General features: G+C 41.8%; 1 protein-coding gene across 1 annotated transcript in view; it reads right to left on the bottom strand.

Annotated features, from left to right (window-relative positions):
* The window catches only part of LOC146074345 (dynein axonemal heavy chain 3-like), a 1,013,923-nt gene that overhangs the window by 975,263 nt on the left and 18,025 nt on the right, over nt 1-20,635 (bottom strand). The window contains 1 exon segment of the mRNA XM_083182299.1: nt 19,159-19,250. Within this exon segment, the coding sequence (XP_083038425.1) occupies nt 19,159-19,250 (92 nt within the window).

Here is a 20,635-nt window from a genome sequence, read left to right as displayed (position 1 = left end):
CTTTGAGTTTATCTGCTGCCCCCTATCAGAGGAATTGTGTACCCCTGTGGATCAAAGAAATAAATATATGGTGGCAACAGCTTATGCTGATGCCTCTAGGTGGTGCTGCTTTACTCAAATAATATATAATGCAAATTTAAAAATAATATTCTTTCTTTTAATATAAAACAACAACAATTCATACACATTATATATAATAACACACACAAGACATACAAACACAGAACATAAAAAATTTGGTACTCTTTACCTAGAAGGGCACCCACGATTTTGATCTTGGGCATCGCAAGGTAAAAAATCACGTCGGTCGAATCGCATGCGTCCGAAAAATCGCATGCGATGCGACCGACGCGATTACCGCGATTTCCCATAGGGAACAATGTTAAATGTCCCAATTGACCCTATTTTCCATAGGGAACAATGTTAAATGGCCCACAGAGGCCAAATAGGCACCCTGAAGAGTGAAATGGCCCCCCCAATTGTTAACGCCACCCCACGATCAACGTCAACCCAAAGCGTGGCGAGCGCAGCGAGCCCGCGTGGGGCGACGATACGCGCCCTACGACCTTTTCATACCCCCACTATCCACGTCGGCGTGGAGTTGAGAATAGAAAGTGTGGCGAGCGCAGCGAGCCACCGAGCCCGAAGCGTGGCGAGCGCAGCGAGCCCCGCGAGGGGACGCGGACACCTGTGAAGCCCGCGAGGGGACGCGTATACCTGCGTTTGCCACACTTTCTATTCTCAACTCCACGCCGACGTGGATAGTGGGGGTATGAAAAGATCGTAGGACGCGTACCGCCGCCCCTCGCGGGCTCGCTACGCTTGCCACGCTTCGCTCGCCACGCTTCGGATTGACGTTGATCGTGGGGTGGCGTTAACAATTGGGGGGGCCATTTCACTCTTCAGGGTGCCTATTTGGCCTCTGTGGGCCATTTAACATTGTTCCCTACGGAAAATTGGGTCAATTGGGACATTTAACATTGTTTCCTATGGGAAATCGCGGTAATCGCGTCGGTCGCATCGCATGCGATTTTGTGGTCGCTTGCGATGCGACCGACGCAATTTACATTTTAACATGTATTTCTATGTAAAATCGCTGGCATCGCATCGGTCGCATTGCATGCCATTATAATGGCATGCGATGTACATGCGATGCCCGTGATGGGCGCCCTTCTAGGTAGAGTACCAAAAATGCTAAGGCAATAATTAGAATGTTCCTTTGTGAGGTTTAATTTTTGGCTGTTATACAAGTTATTTCAATTAGATAGATATTTATACTGAGGCTGTAATAAGGTGATAATTACCAGTCCCATTATTAGGCAGATCTCATTTTTTAGTTGATATTGGGCACTGTTTCCTTTCTCAGAGCTGCTTGACAAATGTTCCTCTTTGCAATGTGTAGCACAATGCTCCTTTAGCTATAATATGGAGACCGCTTGTGGGATGATGCAATAGGCAGTGGCCCGGCTGTGCAGGGCTCCAATATGTGTTTCTCTTACTTTGCTCGGCGGCTTCCTCAGATGGCACAGTAGACTGGCACAAAGCCAGACTCTACAGCACTGTGGCTCCTGCCAGAGAGGAGGGGCCTGCAATGGAGTCTGCACATGGGCCCTCTTTTCTCTATCTGCCCTGAACATGTCCTTATTTTGAACTAATCTGATAGCCATGGAACTGGTTAACAGATAAGTCAGCAATCCTATAGATCAGCGGTTCTCAAACTGTGTGACCTGACCCCAAAGTGGGTCCCGACCACCTCAGCATGGGGTCACAACTCTAATGGGTCTATGGAGGGGGGACAGGGTATAACTCATTAAGTAAACACCCACTGCTTCCCTCTTCCATCCCCCTGTCACCCCTTTCCACCTCCCACCCCCCATTACCCACTGCCTCCCTGTCACAGAAGCAGTCACTACACAGTCACTACACTTCGCTGAATGTGGAGGCCATTCAGTAGTAACTTGCTGGGGTCCTGTAATAATTTTTATTGTTTGACGGGGTCCCAGAGCAAAATAGTTTGAGCCCCCTTGCTATAGATTATAAGCTCGCAGCAGGGCCCTCCTACCTCCATGTCTGTCTGTTTTTACCAAGTTTGTTCTATCACTGTCTACATTTGTAAAGCACAATGAAATTTGCTGCCCTATATAACTGTAAATTGATATAAATAAATAACATAGACCAGGTCAGAAACAGGACAACCTCAGTCAGGAACGACATGTTAGAATTTAAAGAGCGTTATAGTCTAGAAACATATTCTTCCATACAGTAACTATACTTTTCTAAATGCAGACATCAGCTACAGGGGGAGGTTTCTGAAAACTATGTTCTGCTAATCTTTTCTCAAGAGAAAATGCTTTAAAACCTACCAGTGCCATCTACAATCATAGTAAGTTGCAAGTTAAAATACTTTTGTCTGTAAAAGTAAAAATCATTCTAAAACCTGACAGTCCTGCCTCCTAAGACATTACCCTCTGGTGGTTGGCACTGTGTCAAAGTTATTTATTGTGGTATAAATGAAGGTGATTTAACACAAAAGATAAAGCTTTAAAAAACCAGTATTTGTGACAAATTAGATTAACACTGATTAGAAAGAAGTTTTTTCTTTCATCAAAGACTGCATGGTGCATTGTCTTGGTTAACAATGGTTGGCAGACATGGCAGTTAAACAGATGCTCTTGATATCATTTTTGACAGAGAGGAGATCAGTGAAACTGTACAAGAAACCAATAAAGAACTGAAGTTATGGCTGTGTAATAACAAAATACAAAAAGCATGTGATGGGTAGAATCACAAATCATCACCATTAATTTAATGGATACTAGTCTAGACTTTAGGACCAATCCATCAAAAGTCTCAGTGAGCATCAGATGAACTTTAAAGGCGTCTTTGAAATGGCAGGAAGCAACAAAGCTGCGATTAATGAATAAATGGGATTAACATGAATCAACACAGGTGGTTTTCCTAATAAATGTAACTTCAAGATTGAATAAACAGCTTTATTGCAATGTAATGGTATATGTAACGGACGTATGTACTGATCCCCAATATGAGCGTCAGAAGCAGATACAGTATCTAATGGAATCCATGAAACTTGCCAAATGTAGTAATTGTTGACTTCCTGCCAATGTTTATTCAGTACATCCGCCATACTACATAAGTTTAAATAGTGTAAGTAAATATATAAATGTATATGAAACTAGTAAGAAAGCTAGTATGTGTGTAGACACTTTATTGAGAATCACGGAGGCATCATGAAATAGACTGTGGCAGTTATTCTAAAAGAGAAGATAGTTTAAATACAAGCTTAGATTTTATTGATAGCGACACAGAAATTGGTATTATTGTACCTTTTGTATTGAGGTACCGTTATATGTGTGATCTCATATGCACTTCTATCTTAATTTAATGAAATTAGCACTTCACTAAAAGGATTTCTGATAAATTAGTCACTAAGTGCCCTGGTCATACCATAGTTGGTGATCCCTGAAGGAGAAGAAGAAGGGTCAACATGTTTAATAGACTGGACTTTATATGACTGCATTAATCCAAAGATGTGGCTGCCGCACATATTTGTATGATTCATATACGTAATTTCATAATCAAAAAAAGTTTTAACGAATTTATTATGAGTTTATTAAACCTTATGTGGAACAATAAATTGTGAACACTAATTTGACTTTTTACATTGTAATTTAGGGCATAACTGGCAATTTTGTTGTTATATTCATTGGAAAATGAACATTATACCCTAAACCAGGGCTGGGCAATAGCGGCCCTCCAGATGTTGATGAACTACACATCCCAGGATGCTTTGAATTAGTTTTGCTATGTGGCCATGCTGAAACTGATACAAGGCATGCTGGGATGTGTAGTTCATCAACATCTGGAGGGCCGCAATTGCCCAGCCCTGCCCTAAACACTTTACTGCCAACATAATTAACGTGAATGAAGGTTTTCACTTTTTAAATTAATCATTGCATATACTGTAGGAAACAGTAAAGTGTCTTCATTTCTAAAAAAACAAACAAAAAAAAACAAAAAAAATTATAAAAACACTGAGCAAATACAATTAATCGTATGTGTTCAGTGTTTTTATAATTTCTGTTTTTTTCTGGAGGGATACCTCCATATTGAATATTATTATCATTAATTTTTATTGAAATTAAATGTGTTACTTTATGCTCCCTGAGATATTATCTCTACTTTCCTTTACCTATCTTGATTTCTATTTATTTGATGCAGTTACAAAGATCATGTGGATTGTGTGTAACCAAGTTAAAAGTAAGGGCATTACCTACAGCCATAGCCAAGTTCCTGGCAGACATACGGTAAAGAATAGGAAAACTGGTAGCAAATTTTTAGTTTGCATTTCTCCTAGAAATCTATTGTACATACTGTATACTGTATATTTTCTCCTACAAATGGATAAAGCTTCAAGGATTAACCAAATAAATCAAATGCCAACTTTCTATTCTCAAGAGACTATGATTCTGGTTATTGTATAATATGCTGGGTGCAAAAGTAGAATGCTAAATGTTCTGCATTCAGATGTAAATCTCCCATAATCAAATATGCTAACGTCAGATCTTCCAGGTATTACATATGGACACACGTACTTTTCCAAGTGGATTGACTTTAATCTAATACCTACCATAACTGAATTACATATGCCCCTCACCTTATCACAGATGACCAATCAAGAAAAGCAAGAAATGCTTTGGAAAATATGCAGTAAGAGCAATCTAAGTAAAAGTCTATCACTATTCAAATTTAACATTGTGCTTTAGTGTTTTTTCCCATAGCAAAAAATCAACACCAACATATCATTTTACAAAATGTACTTGATTAATGCTAGATAGACCCTGATTAGTTGCTATGGACAACTTCTCCACTTTTTACAAAGTTTGATTATCTCTCCCTATGTTATTTATTATCAATAAATTGTGTATACAGATGGAGCTGCACTCATTCAACCCACAGGCATGCCACAGCTTTCTGTCTCAACGTGCCGTTTGCCTAGCCGGGGACGTGCAAGCGTCTCACAAGCACTCGCATAACCTTGAAAAAACTGCTGAAGTAGCAAAATGCGTTGGATACTGGCACCACAACCCACCAACCCCAATGCTGCTAATCCAGTTAGACTCCCCCTTGAACCATTCGGAGTGGTTCCTCTCATTGACGGGCAAATCTGAGCAATACAAAAATCCAGGATCCCAATCAGGCTTTAAATATCATTTTGGAGGAATGCCACCTCTCTAATCCTGCCTACCCTAGGATCAAGTAAACCCCCATGGCTTCAGATATTCCATCATTATCAAATTGGAGGAAGCATACGAAGGGATGCCATATTGTTACCAACAATCGGATCAACTCTTTTGGGCTCAAAAAGAGGGACACATGTACTGTATTTTACTAATTCAATGAAGAATGGATTGGGTTTTGCCACTTATCTACTACACAGACTAGGGACGTGCAGTCAGGGGAGGCAGTGCTTCCCCTGTAATTTTGTTTAACATAATAAAAAATACTATACCTATGACAGATACTTTGTGTCATAAGTATTTTCTTTATATTAGTTTAGTAATTTATAACATTTAAATTAGTTTGGTAGGCTTTGATAAGGTGTGCTTTCCACTGACAACTGTAGGTGATGAAGTGGGGTTAAGCTGTGGGCTAGAAAAGCCCATTAAAAAATGGTAAAAGTGGCACTTCTAGAAGTGCTTCATTGACAGGGGCTGTTGTGATTGGACAGCAGATCCAGCTGCTTTCCAATCACAGCAGACCCTGTCAATTAAGCTTTTAGAAGTGTTACTTTTATCTGGCTCTCCCCTCTCCCCTGGTGCCCCAGCACGACTGGTCCTGGGTAGTCATTTTTTTATGGGGGGGGGGGGAGGGGGCAGTGCCTCTGAGTGGCAGTGCCTCACTGTATAAAGCCACCACCACACATCACTGATAGACACTGTGGGGATGCACTCTGTAGCCAAAACTGCCTTTACTAAGGAAGCTTGGAAGATATCAGGGCTTTCTAGAATGTGGCTGATTATATATGATGGACATTCCCCATCTAGACTGAGTAGATCAGGGCTGGGCAACACCGGCCCTGCAGATGTCAGTGAACTACACATCCCAGGATGCTTTGCATTAGTTTTGCTATGTGGCCATGCTGAAACTGATGCAAGGCATGCTGGGATGTGTAGTTCATCAACATCTGGAGGGCCGGTGTTGCCCAGCCCTGGAGTAGATGTTCCTTTTTCACAGTAATAATCAGTCTAGTTTTTGGCTTGAACATAGAAATTGCAGAAGTCCCACAAAGCTTGTTTTCCCCTCTATTTTAATATTGTGTATTAACATTAACATGTGCCAAATGCTGACAGACTGCATTTACAATTATTAAGATAGATGCACTGTGTAATTTAAAAGATGGCAACATAATGACCAGTGTTACAAGGGCCTAGAAGGCAGTATTATGCCCGGATCATTATAAATGTAAAATGTATCAGATGCAGCTAGAGCAGCAGTGTATTATAGTGTTCACTAATAGATGTATTATTTAAAGCTATGACAAAGAATTCTAAGATTCTTAACGGCTGATAGGCCAGCGGGAATAGTTCCAGCCATAACAAAATGTAATTGTTTCATAACTATGCATATGTCCCTTTGCAGGGGAAAGGATGCAGTAATTTGCATTTTAACCAACTTAAGTTGTGATAAATAACTAAAATTTAGCTGTTTGTCTCCATTAGTAATTAAGAAAACCCTGAAACATTGTTCTCTGCTGGCATTTTTTCATCAAATTTTAGTGTAGTCTCCAGTCTGTTTGTAATTGCACTGTACTGGAGGCAGCTTGCCTCAAAACACAGAGCATATGGCATCCTCATAGGACTAGATATCATTTTTTTTTCAACGATGTGCAAGTCAGTTGGTCACTGTCTCTCTCTCTGGAATATTCGAAACAGCTGATCTAATCCATTTTGGAGGTGAGAAAATTTTCTTTTGTCTTTTCTCTGAACGCCAATTTGAATAGATCTGGGTTGCAATACAGTATATTCTGACGACTCACAAATGTACAGAGAAGGCAGCAAATCATGTGGAGGTAAAGACAATACCTGCTGCATCTATAATATGCAATATAATACAGTGCACTGTGCAATGCAGGGCTTTAGTGAATGAAACTAAATATATTTTGCTCTAATTAAAATAACCCAGTTGACATTTTAAATAAAAAAAAATATTAACTGTAATGAACTTTAAAAATGAAAGCTGTAAAATAACTGAACAAACAGTATCAAACATTTTGCAGTTATGCTTTGAAAGTCGTTTTTCTCATTTGCCATGTCTGACTCCTGTGCTGTGAGATTACACATTTTTAATAAAGCAAAATTAAAAATGAAACAAAGGCACAGAGGTGGAGATATTGTAGGGATGGGAGGAAAAGTGCAAGTATATTATTATTAATACCTGAAAATCAGTCAGGGTTAGAAGTTCACACTCTGGGCCAGATGCACTAAGCTTTAAAAGTGATAAAATGGAGAGTGATAAACAGCCAGCCAATCAGCTCCTACCTGCCATGTCACAGGCTGTGTTTGAAAAAGGTCAGGCAGGAGCTGATTGTTTGGTTGTGTATCATTCTCCATTTTATCACTTTTTAAGCTTAGTGCACATACTGTACCTCCCAACTATCTGGCTCATTGAAGTGGGACACAGGCGCGCCCTGGAAATTACGGGGCGTGGCTAGCCATAACGGGGGGCATGGCCTATACTCATGTCTTCCCGCGAGGCCACACCATGCTCCAAGCCCCTCTGGCTGCGGGAATAGACGCTGTGTGCACATGCACAGTGTCTATTTAGCACTGCATAGTAGCTGACAGGGGGGAATCCCAACATAATTGTATATACAAACATCTACACACATTATTTAATCTGCAAATGTAGTTAAAATCCTCTTTTTATACCCCTCTTACATTTAAGCCCCAGATCAAACACAGAGGAAACGGAACATGGGTCGAAGCCGAGGCTTCAGATATACTCTCCCCTTTCACAGTGCAAGATGGTTCTGGGTCATTGCCATTCATACAGGACACTTGGAAAGTATTCAATCTCCAAGTGCTCCTGAGCCTGCCATTCAGCAGCCTTTAAAGCATGATTTTTGACCTGCCTTTCCTAAGGTAGTTGATGCAGACCGGTCCCGGTAATAAACCTGGTTGCATCCCAGACAGCAGACTCAGGATGAACCACCCTGGTCATCCCATTCACACTGAGTCAAGACCTGGGTTGCAACTGCTTACCCTGACAATAACCCAGGTTCTCAATTCCAGTGTAATAGGGGTATAATCTAGTGGTGGCACACTAGTGTGCATTGAGCTGTTCTCAAGTTTGCCCCCAAACCGAGTTGAACTGGTGGTTCACAGCCACCACCATTTCTACTGTTATGCACTGGTCTCCTCCTGCTCCAGTCCTGTCTCTGTATCCTAGGCATATGAGACTGATGTCAGTGGGTCCAGATCTGGCTGCTGGCCCCTCCTCCATCTGTCAGCTGCTAACCATCATTGGTTGGTGGCGGCTGCTATTGCTCCCTCTCTCACAACTATGGTGTTAGTGTCAGTCCTGGTGTCCCAGTTCAAGGGCTCGATGCTTAAGAAGCTGCCCAGACAATTCATAGGACATGAATCAGATTTAGAGGTGATGAGTCACAGGGAGCTAGGCAAGGACCATCTCGGTTGTTCAGCTGTTATATTGTCCCCACTAGCTCCCTAGGAGAACATAATGGAATCTAGGCTGTGATGCCTATGGTGTTCAAAGGAGTGCATTTTAACTCTACCCCCTGGGAAACTACACACTAAAAATACATGTTATTAGCATAAGGTATTTCCTGTGTTCTGCTATCAGGTGAGCCTGCACAGAATCTGTACTCTGTGATTATCTGGGGGTCAACAAAGTTTCTTTTTGTGTTCTAAGGGGGACAATGTGTGGGGGCCAATGTGTTTTCCCCTGTAGTGGTCTGATGGTGTGCCTTTGCAATTTTAAAGCCTTGTTTGGTGTACCAAGTGTTTAAAAAGGTTGAAAATCAGTGATCTAGCGGCAATAACTACAGTTGGAAGCGAAAAATAAAATCTGTAAATTGGAGTAGTGCTGGAAATACAAATCGCCAATTTCTATTCAATCTTCTAACCAAAACTGCTTATCGGAGGACATCAATGATGGGTGATGTGTCAAGCAATCAGCAAAATCCTGCATTTTATAAATCATAAATTCTGACCTAGGCATCGGGAGAATGGACAATTGCCCTGAATCTCCCCTAATGTATATGCCCCTTAGATGTTACTCTGCATAAGAAAATATCTCTTTCAAATGTTCTTTAAATAGATGATAAATCACTGCTCATTTCATCACAGTTAGACAAACCGTTTCTGAAAATCTCACCAGTTATCAGAATTTGTATCTTTACGTAAATTGTTATCTAACATACAGATGTGCAACGGATAAACAGTTTGACATTGATCTTTTTGCATTCACTTTGATAAAAGGAATACCTGATGTAGAATTATTGTATAATGTAGTAAAGGCTTTTGTCCATTCTACACAAATTATTTCTATGGCAACTGTTCTTGCTGCACAAGAATTGTTTCATTAGATATGTAGCGCCTTTCTTATAATAAAATCAGTCAGAGTAGTGTCCTACAACATTCCAAGAGGAATGAGCACATCAGCAGCTTTCTCTCATTAGAAGCTTTAATTAAGGTCTAATTAAGAATATGAAGAAATGGCAAAATTAAATGCAAATGTAGATTTATGTAAAGTAATAGGCGCAAAGTCAGATTTTGAACTTCTTGTTTATGCCACCTCAGGTCACACACTACAAAATAGAAGCATATTCATTTGTCTTGTGGCTTTGTTTTGTTTCTTCCAAAGCGAGAATTATTAATCTTCTGGAGCTATGTCACAACCTTTTGATCGCATACCAAGTTTATGAGCTTGGAGAACCGCCAAGCCACTACCGCAGTGTGTGTTGAAAGAAACTTTCAGTTCATGGTACACTAGACACTTGGATTTAGTTTCTAACACAATAGATTGTGTGAACAGACTAATACAATCATGCAGGACCCAAAAGAATCTAGATGGCAGGTTCACAAACCTCTCCTCTGGTCTCCGGTTACCTAGGTAATTTCCTAAATCTATTTTATGAAAATGGTGCTCTACCTTGTACGGGATATAAATGAACTGCATCGGATATATATTAACTTTTGTTTTCTTTGCTATCCAAACAACTTTCAAGTACAGTATACTGTACGTTTTCGGAAGCCACATGAAAAGATTTATGTTTGACATGCAGCTAAGTGGAAACATTGTTGTTCATCCCAGTGTACAATCACAGGTGTTTATTTCACACTGTCATATTAATCCACTGCTTGAGGAATAAACCTCACTTCAGTCTGCCGCAGGCCAAAGTCAGAAAAAGTTCCCAGTGGACAGTCACAGGGCAAACAATACACCAGTGTATATTATTGGACAACTCATGAGACACAGCTATTGGGATAGTTAATGGGAAATATTAGTTTCAAAATGTCCAGAAAAAAAGCACACAATGTACCATCCACATATTGTATGATAAAATCACTGACCATGACATAGGATTGTCATTTAAAACCTGGACCGTCTTGCAGTGGTGGAACATGTAGGTGGTGAGCCCAGGTACAAAAATATAATTAGTGCCCCCCTCCTCCATGACAACCCAAGTTTACAATATGCAACACGGCAGTAGGTGACAGGGAGATGCAGAGGGTGACAGGGAAAAACAGTGGGTGACAGGAAGAAAATGACAGGTGCAATGTTGCACTGCACCTGCTGCCTTAATGGTAGTCCCTCTGCCATCCTGGCTCTGCTGTTAAGCAAGACCAGGGCATGCAGTAAGCAAACCTCACACTGTTCCCTTCTCCTTACATTTAAGTCATATATCTGTTGCGCTGCATCATACAGAGACTTTGCCACATGTGAGAGCGGGCACCAGTTTCCTTCTGATCCTGCTTGGAATATTGATCATCTATGTCTGTTGCACTTACCACCATTATAGTCCCATCCATAGGTCGAATGTAAGGAGGTGCGAGTCCAGTGACCATGTGGGATGCAGGCCGAACTCTGAGGTTTTTATTTTTAAAGGGGCAGATATTTTCAAAGTAAAGCCATGCCTTGTAAAGAACTGCCCCTGGAAAAAAAAAACTTTGAGGTGGCCGGCATCCTGCATGGAGCCTCATTACATCCAGCACTAGGTGCCTCATTACATCCAGCATTAGGTGTTAAAACAAAATCATCTCATCAATTGTTTAGTCCAACACAGGTGACTTTGCATGTCCCCTGATCACTGTTCTTTAGTTGACTATGCTCTGTGTTGTTATCACATTGTATTTCTTCATGCCAAATAAAGTCAATTCAAATGACTAGAAGTACTATAACATAATGGACAGTAGGAAGTAACTTAGATCCAGTAGTAATGGGACTGCAGCACAAAATTTAAATCAGCACAGCAGCCATTTTCCCTGAGATTTGTGTATGTGTAGTAGAGAAGTCTTTGGGAACCTGGTACTGGCACCATGTTTGCAGAGACCCGCACATGCACAGTAAAATCTGTAACAGACATAGCCAAAGTCTATAGTGCTGCCAGAGAGGAGGGAGCCCACATAAAGCCTGAATATGAGCTCTCTCCTTGGCCCTGTTCAGGATAGTAACATACACAATTGAAAACTATTCTAAACAGCACTATTGACGGTCTTTCTCTTTAAGCACACGGCCTTCAGTGCTAGTGCAGAAAAATAATGTGTGTTTGTTAGTATAACTTTGTAGAGCTTTGGATCATTGGAAGCACTCTGTCCTAACAAGCATCTTTCTGTCATTTCAAGCGAATAACTATTTGTGGACGAATACGCAAAAACGTTTTTCCAACAGTTGAATTACATTTCTATTCCTTCAGGGAGGTAGAAAAAGAACAAGCTGACAGCAATGTGTCAAGCTGCAAACGCAGTTGACATTGCTCCTTAAAGTTTTAAGAGAGGTGAAATACGCATTTAAAATCCAGCATGAAGATGCTGTAAAAACAGAAAATATGCCATAATAAAAGCTTCATGGCCAAGTCCACATTTGATAGCAAATGACAAACAGATCATCAACAGCAAGTGTAAATGATTGGCAACATTCGGACTGTATGTAATTATTAGGAAGACTTGACGCTGTAAGGTGAGTGTTAAAGGGACAGTGATGTAAAATCAGAGACACTGGATGCTCACAGTACACTATCTAATCTGTAACCATCTTCCAGATGTTTCTGCTTTCACACCATAGGTGGCCAAACCTTTTTTGCATTTTTGTAAGATTTGCCAGGTATAATTATTTTTGTTCTTCATCTCAAGCGGATTGTACTTTGTTGTTTCTCATTGCACTTTTATTACCATAATCAAGTATATATCTCTAATTTATGGGGGTCATACGGGGAAAAAGATCTATAAGAGATACTCAGTCAACTTCTGCATGCAATCCGGATCCCCATAAATCTCTGAAGCTCTAAAGTATAGTAATTGACTGCAATTAAAAATATTAACTGCTGTTAAGTAATGGCCATTCAAAAAAAGGGCAGACATCTCCATAAATCATATTGATGGTAGTCAAATGGTTAACTAAGCACTTCAGATTTCAGCTTTTCATGTTAAACTAAATAAGATTTTATTTTCCATAAAAAATCAAACAACCCACAGTATGTTTAAGGTGTATAAACAGACATTAATGATCAATTATTGTATTATGGAATTATAGAGTGCTGCTGAAGCTCTCTTCTAAAAGATGCCCACACACTAGTGCGATTTGGTAACTTTTCAACCGACAGATCAGGCTGAGAAAACGGGTGAAAAGTGGCCATATTGCATGTGCTTGACATCCCATCTGAACCAATGCGCATCGGTTCAGAGTCGGAGGTCAAATGTGCTATGTATCGCATTTGATTAGTCTTGAACTCCCCAGGAGTTTATGGAGGCCAGAAATTCTTCCAGCTCCATGCTTTGAAAAACAAATCATAGAGACTCCATTCTGAAATGATCCACCCACAAATGCTTGTTTAGGGACTTGTGGTTTAGAATAGGCCTGAACAAACCATCTGGCTTTTTGAACCAAAAAGAGGAGTGAAAGAAAACATCTTCTTCACTCCCCTGGAGGCACTGGAATCACCACCCCGTTCTGAGTGAGAGATGCCACCGCCCCTAAAAGGCCCCATCTCATATGGGCTTCTCGTGGTAAAGTTATCGGAAGAACACATATCGGAGGGGCCCCCTTATGATTTATTCTGTAACCTTCCAAAATTACATTCTGCACCCAAGGGTCCTGCCTGGACTGTAACCAGCTGGTTTGAAACTGCAGGAGTCGACCCTTACTCTGACACCAGACTGGGGAGCACTGACCACATCATGCCGAGGATTTGTCTTTGAGGAGGGCTTCTTAGCGAAGGCACCAAAATGGGGCTTTGCAGACTTTCCCCTGCCAGAGTAAAATTTACCGCTGCCAGATTGTCCCCTCCCAGATGCCCCCCCCACCCCCGAAAGGAAGGGCAAAAGGCCCTAAATTTAGAAGAACCTTGGTTTGCCGCTGGAACAGGCAGAAAGTTACTCTTTCCACCTGTAGCCTGTTTAATCAGGGATTCCAAATCTGCACCAAAGAGAAATAAAGCCTCTAGTGATTTTTTGGACTCACTATCAGCCTCCCAAGCCTTGAGCCATAATGCTCTCCTAGCAGTGACCGTGGTAGCTGACACTTTTGATGCCATTATGGTGCCCTCCTGTCTTACTTCACATACATACTCTGCCGTGCACTTACATTTCTCAGCCAAAGCCAACAGCTCTGAGTCTGGCTGAAGTTCAGCACACAAAGCATCCCCCCAAACAATCATGTCCTTTGAGACCAATGTTGAAGCAATTACAGGGTGCAGTACAAATCCTACCACTTCAAAGATGGCTTTAAGGCACCCCTCTATCTTTTTAGCCACAGGGTCCTTAAATGCTGCTTCCCCTTGCACAGGGAGCGCTGTAGCCTTGGACAGATGCGCCATGGGTGCGTCCACTATGGGATGTTTTTCGTTTTTCCCACAACTTTATGTCATCCTCAGGCATGGGATACAAATTATCAAATTCTTGGAGCATAACAACCCTCTTATCTGGAATTTTCATGCCTCACTTATTATGCTGGATAAACTGCAGTCTATAGGAAAAGTTACCCCAGACTCTTGAAAACACCCTCCTGCTGAACCGTCCACATCAGCAATGTCTGGCAAATAGCCATAATTTAAGTACCTCACTCCAGGGGTAGAGGTATCCTTATCCTCTTTCTGTCCCCACAGAATTTTCTCAAAAAATTCACCCTCCTCCTCCTAATCTGAATCTGGCCCAATGAGAGGGGAGAGGTTGACATAATAAGGAGAGCCTTGTAGAATGTTCCATAAAGGTACTCATCTTATGTACACACTGTACAGTGTGCTGCATTACCTGCAGTAAAGAAGGGTCCCCCTGTGTCAGTGGAGGGGAGCTCAGAGAAGGCTAAGATGAGGAAAACAGCTTAGGGAAACTGCCAAGATCATCCCTCTGCCTGTCCAGGACCTGCACAAGGTCTGCTAGAAATCTACCCAGGGCTGCCGCCCACACAGGTTCAGGTTGCTCTCCCTTCTGACCATTGGGGCGTTTCAGTCGCTGCCACGTTTAGCACCCTTGACTGGAGCTGGTCTCAAGCATTCTTTCTTTGCCATCCCTTTTACAATCAAGGGTCATACAGTACCATTTAAATAAATATATATGTACCGTTTAAACTTATGCAGTTGTTGTCTGTGTCATTCTTTTTAGAATAAGGTGTACATATGAGTTATTTCTAGGCTTTATAAAGTTAAGTAAAGGTTAAAGATCAATCGGTATAATTCAATAGGCAGCTTATTAACTTCAAAAGGCATGGAAATGTGGTTTATGGGGAGTAGATTTTTAACTATTTAGGGGCTAAGTTCTGCTAAAATCCCTACCCTCCTGCACATTATCACTTTGCAGAAAGTCTTGCTAGCTTGGCAAAATGTTGCAGGCATGATCTTTTTGTATAAGAACCTGCTTTATATGATTTTAATTACAGTATGTTAAAATGATGTTGGCTTTGTACAGTGGTGACAGCAAATGTAGGGCTCTTTTCCCCCCAAAAGAATTATATTTGAGAGGTTCTGTTGGGAGAGCAGCACTCTGCAATGTCTCTATCATAAAGTACAGAGCTCGCGAGCATAAAATTCCATGTAGACTCTACAGCAGATCCATCCTGCAACAGGTGCTACAGTGCATGCATAGTCATTCCATGGGTCCCTATCATCTGAACCCAGGCTTCTCAAAACCTGCTACACATTCTGTGGCCCCAATAATACATGTGCAACATCATCAACTGCATTTATTAGCACCTAAAATACAGATAGATTCATCTGAACTGACTTTGAAGTGTTATACATGCAGCAGTGGTAAACTAGATGATCTGTTTATTACATAATTAAGCCATGTGCCTTATACTAACAGTGCAACGCAAATCAGTAAGACAGTACATCCACAGTGCAGAAATCCTGAAACATTTGCACAATCTTTAATTTATACCACCACTGCTTTTTATACCATATATACCACCACTGCTTTTTATACCATATATACCACCATTGCTTAGGTGCCCAATCACCATACATGTCTCATATACCCATTTTTACACCAGAGCCTCAACCCGGGATATTGCCGCTCCACTCCGTGTTGGAACAGTCCAAATACCCAGGTGTGACCCGGCAGTTTTGGTGTAAAAGTAGTAATAGTAAACTTAGAGCCTGATGTTGTCTTCTACATCCAGACACCCTACAATGCTCAGAAAACTCTGTGCGCTCCACACTGCCACTTTTAATGATTCTGCTTAACCAATGCATCAGGAAGGTAGTGTCGTGAGTTATTGCAACTGCTCCTGATGGGGCGACCTTCATTGATGTAGGGTTTGCAAAATTATATTTTGCCCCCTCACCCATCCTAGAAGCCTCGTGACACCCCAGGGCGGTTATGTTCAAAAAGTTGTGATTCATCTGGTTTTCAATGATGGACTGTCATCTGATAGATATTTATATGCAAATGTATCATGTTCATGCTACCTGTCATTAATTAGGCTGCTGTGGTCATTTAACAAACCAATTAAGGATCAAGTCATGTCATTTTCATGCTTCATCTATGTTCACGATCATGGGGCGATTATCTCAGAGAGCTTCTGATTGACAGTGTTCTAATAGCCTTGGCTACTGAGATGTGACAGCATAGTAATGTAGGGTATTGCTGTAGCTCAGAATCACACATTGCACAGTACTTTAGATTTCAATCCAATTTTAAATTCATTCTGTGAATAGAAAATTGTATGGTATATAAACATGGGATCAATAATCCAGAATATAGAGCAGCATGCTCAAAGTATACAGTCAGTAAGTAACACATACAGTAATTACTCTGACATTCCCCTGCTTATTATACCAGTGCTCCAGAATTTCTGGATGGGGGTTTCCAATTGCTTTAGATTGTGGCTCATTCTGTGGGTCAACAGTAATTAGGGTGTCATTGTCTATCTAGGTCAACCCAAAAATGGCGACATGCACAAGGTTGATACACGAAACAGGTTGAGACAAGCAAGGAGCAATGCAGAAAGTGTTGACATTACTTTTTGTGAGAATTTATACATTTGAGCACGTGAACCCCCAATTAGTGTAAGTAAGTAGGGAAGTTTAATTTATATAGCGCACTCTCGAACAGGACTCAAAGCGCTTGTCTCCTTGCTCCTGATGTAATTGGCACACTTTACTAACAACCTGGACTGCTATTGGGAACAGTAAAGAATGACAAAGAAAAAATAATATTTCAACCTTTCCATGTGTTGACCAATACCATGTTGACATCATGCTTGTGTCACTGTCAACCTAATGTCCATGTTGACAAATAGTGGTCATCCTATTGACTGCTGACCTAAGACATGTCGACCCGTAGTCCAGATCCCATGAAGTATGCATATTTAGTATGTAACAAGCTACTGTATATAGTAAGTGATGTTTACAGTACATCAGAAATATGCAGGCCCAACAATGATCACGGTTAGCAATTTATCAGGTTCTCGCTCTGATGCAATAAATGAGTACTCAGGTCCACACACACACACACCAGACTTTGTAGGGAAACCTGCTGCTACTGGGCCTGTTTGTCAGCTTCATTTCGCTCGTTATACTTAGAGCCAGCATCAGTAGGGACTGCCAGGACTCTAGTCTTGTTCCATGACAGAAATGGGGCCTGGGACTGAAGTCAATCCCATTTAATTTGTCAAAAACAAAGTTCACATTTCCATTGAAGCAATGTAGAGGTAGAGTATAGCATCCAGTCCTGAGGACACAGGACATCTCAGCAGGCATGCCAGGTATTTGTGAAGGGAAGGGTGCCCCGCCAATTTTGTCAGCCCATGGGCCCACAAGACCCTTTTTATACTTCATGAGATGGCAGCTGGTCAGGCTCTGAGGAAAGGGGGTTTCTGGACAACTGGAAATCCCCCATTTCCTGTGCATACCAGCTCACATAAAGTTTCGCGATTGGGTTTGTATGCGTGATATAATCATCAATGACAGTCATTATTTACAAACCGGATAATGAATTTTCAGATCAAAGATCAATAATTACATTTGTTTACATTGCAAGCCAAAAGTGACAACTAATTATAAGTCACAGGGCCCGATTCCAACCTGCTTGCAAGATTGCGTGTTTTCACAGCCTAGCGAGCAGATTAACGCCGCCCCACCAAATACACACACCCTCCCCACCACCACCACAGCAGCCAAGCCCAAGTGCAGGGCAGCAAACAGATGTGTCCATTTGCATGTGACTGCACAGAGGAAAAATCATTCCATGGTTACTTACCATGGAATGATTCTTACTCCTGTGGCCGATGCTCGCAGCCGATGCTTGACCCAGTAGTCACTCGGCAACCGCATGCGCCCGACCTGAGCAGACAGGGGAATGCCTGCGTTTGCTGGGGCCCACCCAGCATTTCTATGGGACATTCCCACAATTTGTGGGCATGCCCATGAAACACCGGGGGGTCCACCCCGGAACGCCCCCTGCTTGTCATTCAGGCTGCGTGCAACCTTGGCAAAGAGAAAGGTTGCTGAAGGTGCTCATAGCCAGGGCCTGAACTTACGCATCGCTGGAGGAGCCGATTTCGGATCTGTGCGAACAAGTCTGAATTGGCCCCACTGTTCCTATGTCACTGTATAACCTGTAATAATATTTTAAAGCCCAGATGCTTTCCAATAAGATGTTTTAAACCAGGGGTGGGCAATAAGTGGACCTCCAGCTGTTGATGAACAGCATGCCTTGCCTTACTTTTGTTATTAACCATCCTGAAACTGATGCAATGCAAGGCATGCTGGGACGTGTAGTTCATCAACAGCTGAAGGATTGCTTATTGCCTAACCCTATTTTAAACCCTGGCATCTTTCATTGCTACTCTTGTTTAAACATGCAATCATTCTTTTCCAGCCTAACATTGTAAACTAGATGCAAGTAGTTATACATTGCCTACGAACTGCTCTCCTACGACATATATTCAGATATTATTTTCATCTCTTTCTAACTTTGTACACGTAATTGCCGGGTTTACTGTATGTTCACTGAAAGAAAAGAAATCTTGGCAAACATGAGCTGCTGTTTGGAAACACTTCACCAAGGAAACTACAGGAGTTGCATGCTGTGTCATAGCCAGGGCTGACTAGGAGAACAAAATAGGCGTGTTGCGGGAAATTTTTATTACAAGACATGAAACATAAAACGGCTTTGGTTTTGGTACAGAGACGATGCTGCTTGCCAGCCATTGTAAAATAGCCACATAATTAGTTAGACTGCAGGTACTGTGTACTAATCCCACACCACAAAACATGATATATACACAATAGAAAATGTACTGTGGATTAGAGGCGATATCATATCTAATGAGCTCCCTAACTGGATTTTGAGAACCGTATACACCTTTAATAGTAACACAGCGAATTTCCGGGAAACAAACACAGTGATCATAGCTTATATTCATGATAATAATAATAATGATAATGTTTCTGCTTACCTCACATGCCTGTGGAATTTTTCCTCCTTAAAAGGAACAGCGTGAGTAAAGGCACCATGCTGTAGTATTTTTGGCTTTTCTTTGCCTACCGTCTGTAAGAGAAAAATAATCTGTGTTAAAGTGACACGTATCCCAGAAATACAGAGTCTTTGCAAATAGATGTTTATTAAATACACTCAATACATTAATACTACAAGCGGTGGTGCGTTTATAATGGGTGATGTGTGTGTGGTTCACAACGGCTCCTGAGACCAGGGGGACCTCTCCCACTGCAACCATTTTTCTAACACTTACCCCTCCTGCGACAATGAGGGGTTATTCAGACCTGACTGGTTCTCTGCTAATTTGCAGAGCCCGGTAACAGTAAAACCCCGCCCGTTATGAAGCTTGCAGAAATTACGCCAACCGGCAATTAGCAGGAAATCCATTCTCAAGATGCTCACCATAGAACAATTTTTCCAGTGTAGGCAGTCTGTGCGTAGCCCAGGACTTACTCAGCGGCTGCCATGGAAACATGCTGATCAAGGCTGGAGCGAATGATACACGACTTCAGGTCTGAATAACCCTCAATGGTAGCAGCACTGCAAAAATAGATGGCAAAATGGCTACTGCGCCCTTTTCTCCAGAGATCTGCACATGTGCATTAATGTCTGAGCCCTAAAAAGCTCAGACTCTATAGCACTGTGCGGCTGATGGCAGAGAGGAGGAGGCCTGGATGGAGGAGACTACACATGGGCTTCCTCCTTTCTTCTCTTCTGCTGGACCAGAAGAGAATACTGGTGCTAACCAACACAGGAAAGGCACTTCACCAATGTAAGGAAAAAGGCTATTCCCACAGAAATAAACACACACGATTATTGCCGGTGGGGCAGATGTAACTTGCAGAGAGAGTTATATTTGGGTGAGTTATTTTGTTTCTGTGCATAGTAAATACTTGCTGCTTTATTCTTAGACCACAATTTAGATTTTAGTTTGAACACACCAAACCAAAAATCTAAATCTCTCTGGACATGTTACATTCGCCCCACCTGCAGTGCAGCATGGGTTTGCCCATTAGAGAAAGATTTTGCTTTGCGATCCATACTGAATTATCCCCTAAGGGCCAGATGTAATAAGCTTCAAAAGTGATAAAACAGAGAGTGATAAACAACCAACCAATAAGCTCCTGCCTGACATTTTTCAAACACAGTCTGTGACAGGGCAGGCAGGAGCTGATTGGCTAGTTGTTTATCACTCTCCATTTTATCACTTTTGAAGCTTAGTGCATCTGGCCTTAGATTACTTCGAAAAGGAGCACAGAATGCTCTGTATGCAGTGGCGTAACGAAAAATTTTGCTCCCCCCCGCCGGGACAATTTCGCCGCCCCCCCCCCCCGACAATTTAGCCGCTGCCCCCCGTTAAAAGACCCCCCTGGGGAGCTGGCAGGGGGGTCCGTGCGGCGCGGAGGTACCTGTATTCAGGGAGAGGCTGCCTGAAG

This window comes from Crinia signifera, chromosome 4, assembly GCF_055691185.1.
Source record: "Crinia signifera chromosome 4, ASM5569118v1, whole genome shotgun sequence".
In the NCBI taxonomy this organism is placed as follows: domain Eukaryota; kingdom Metazoa; phylum Chordata; class Amphibia; order Anura; family Myobatrachidae; genus Crinia; species Crinia signifera.
Note: the sequence above shows the minus strand (reverse complement) of the source record. Positions and strands in the feature narration are given on the sequence as shown.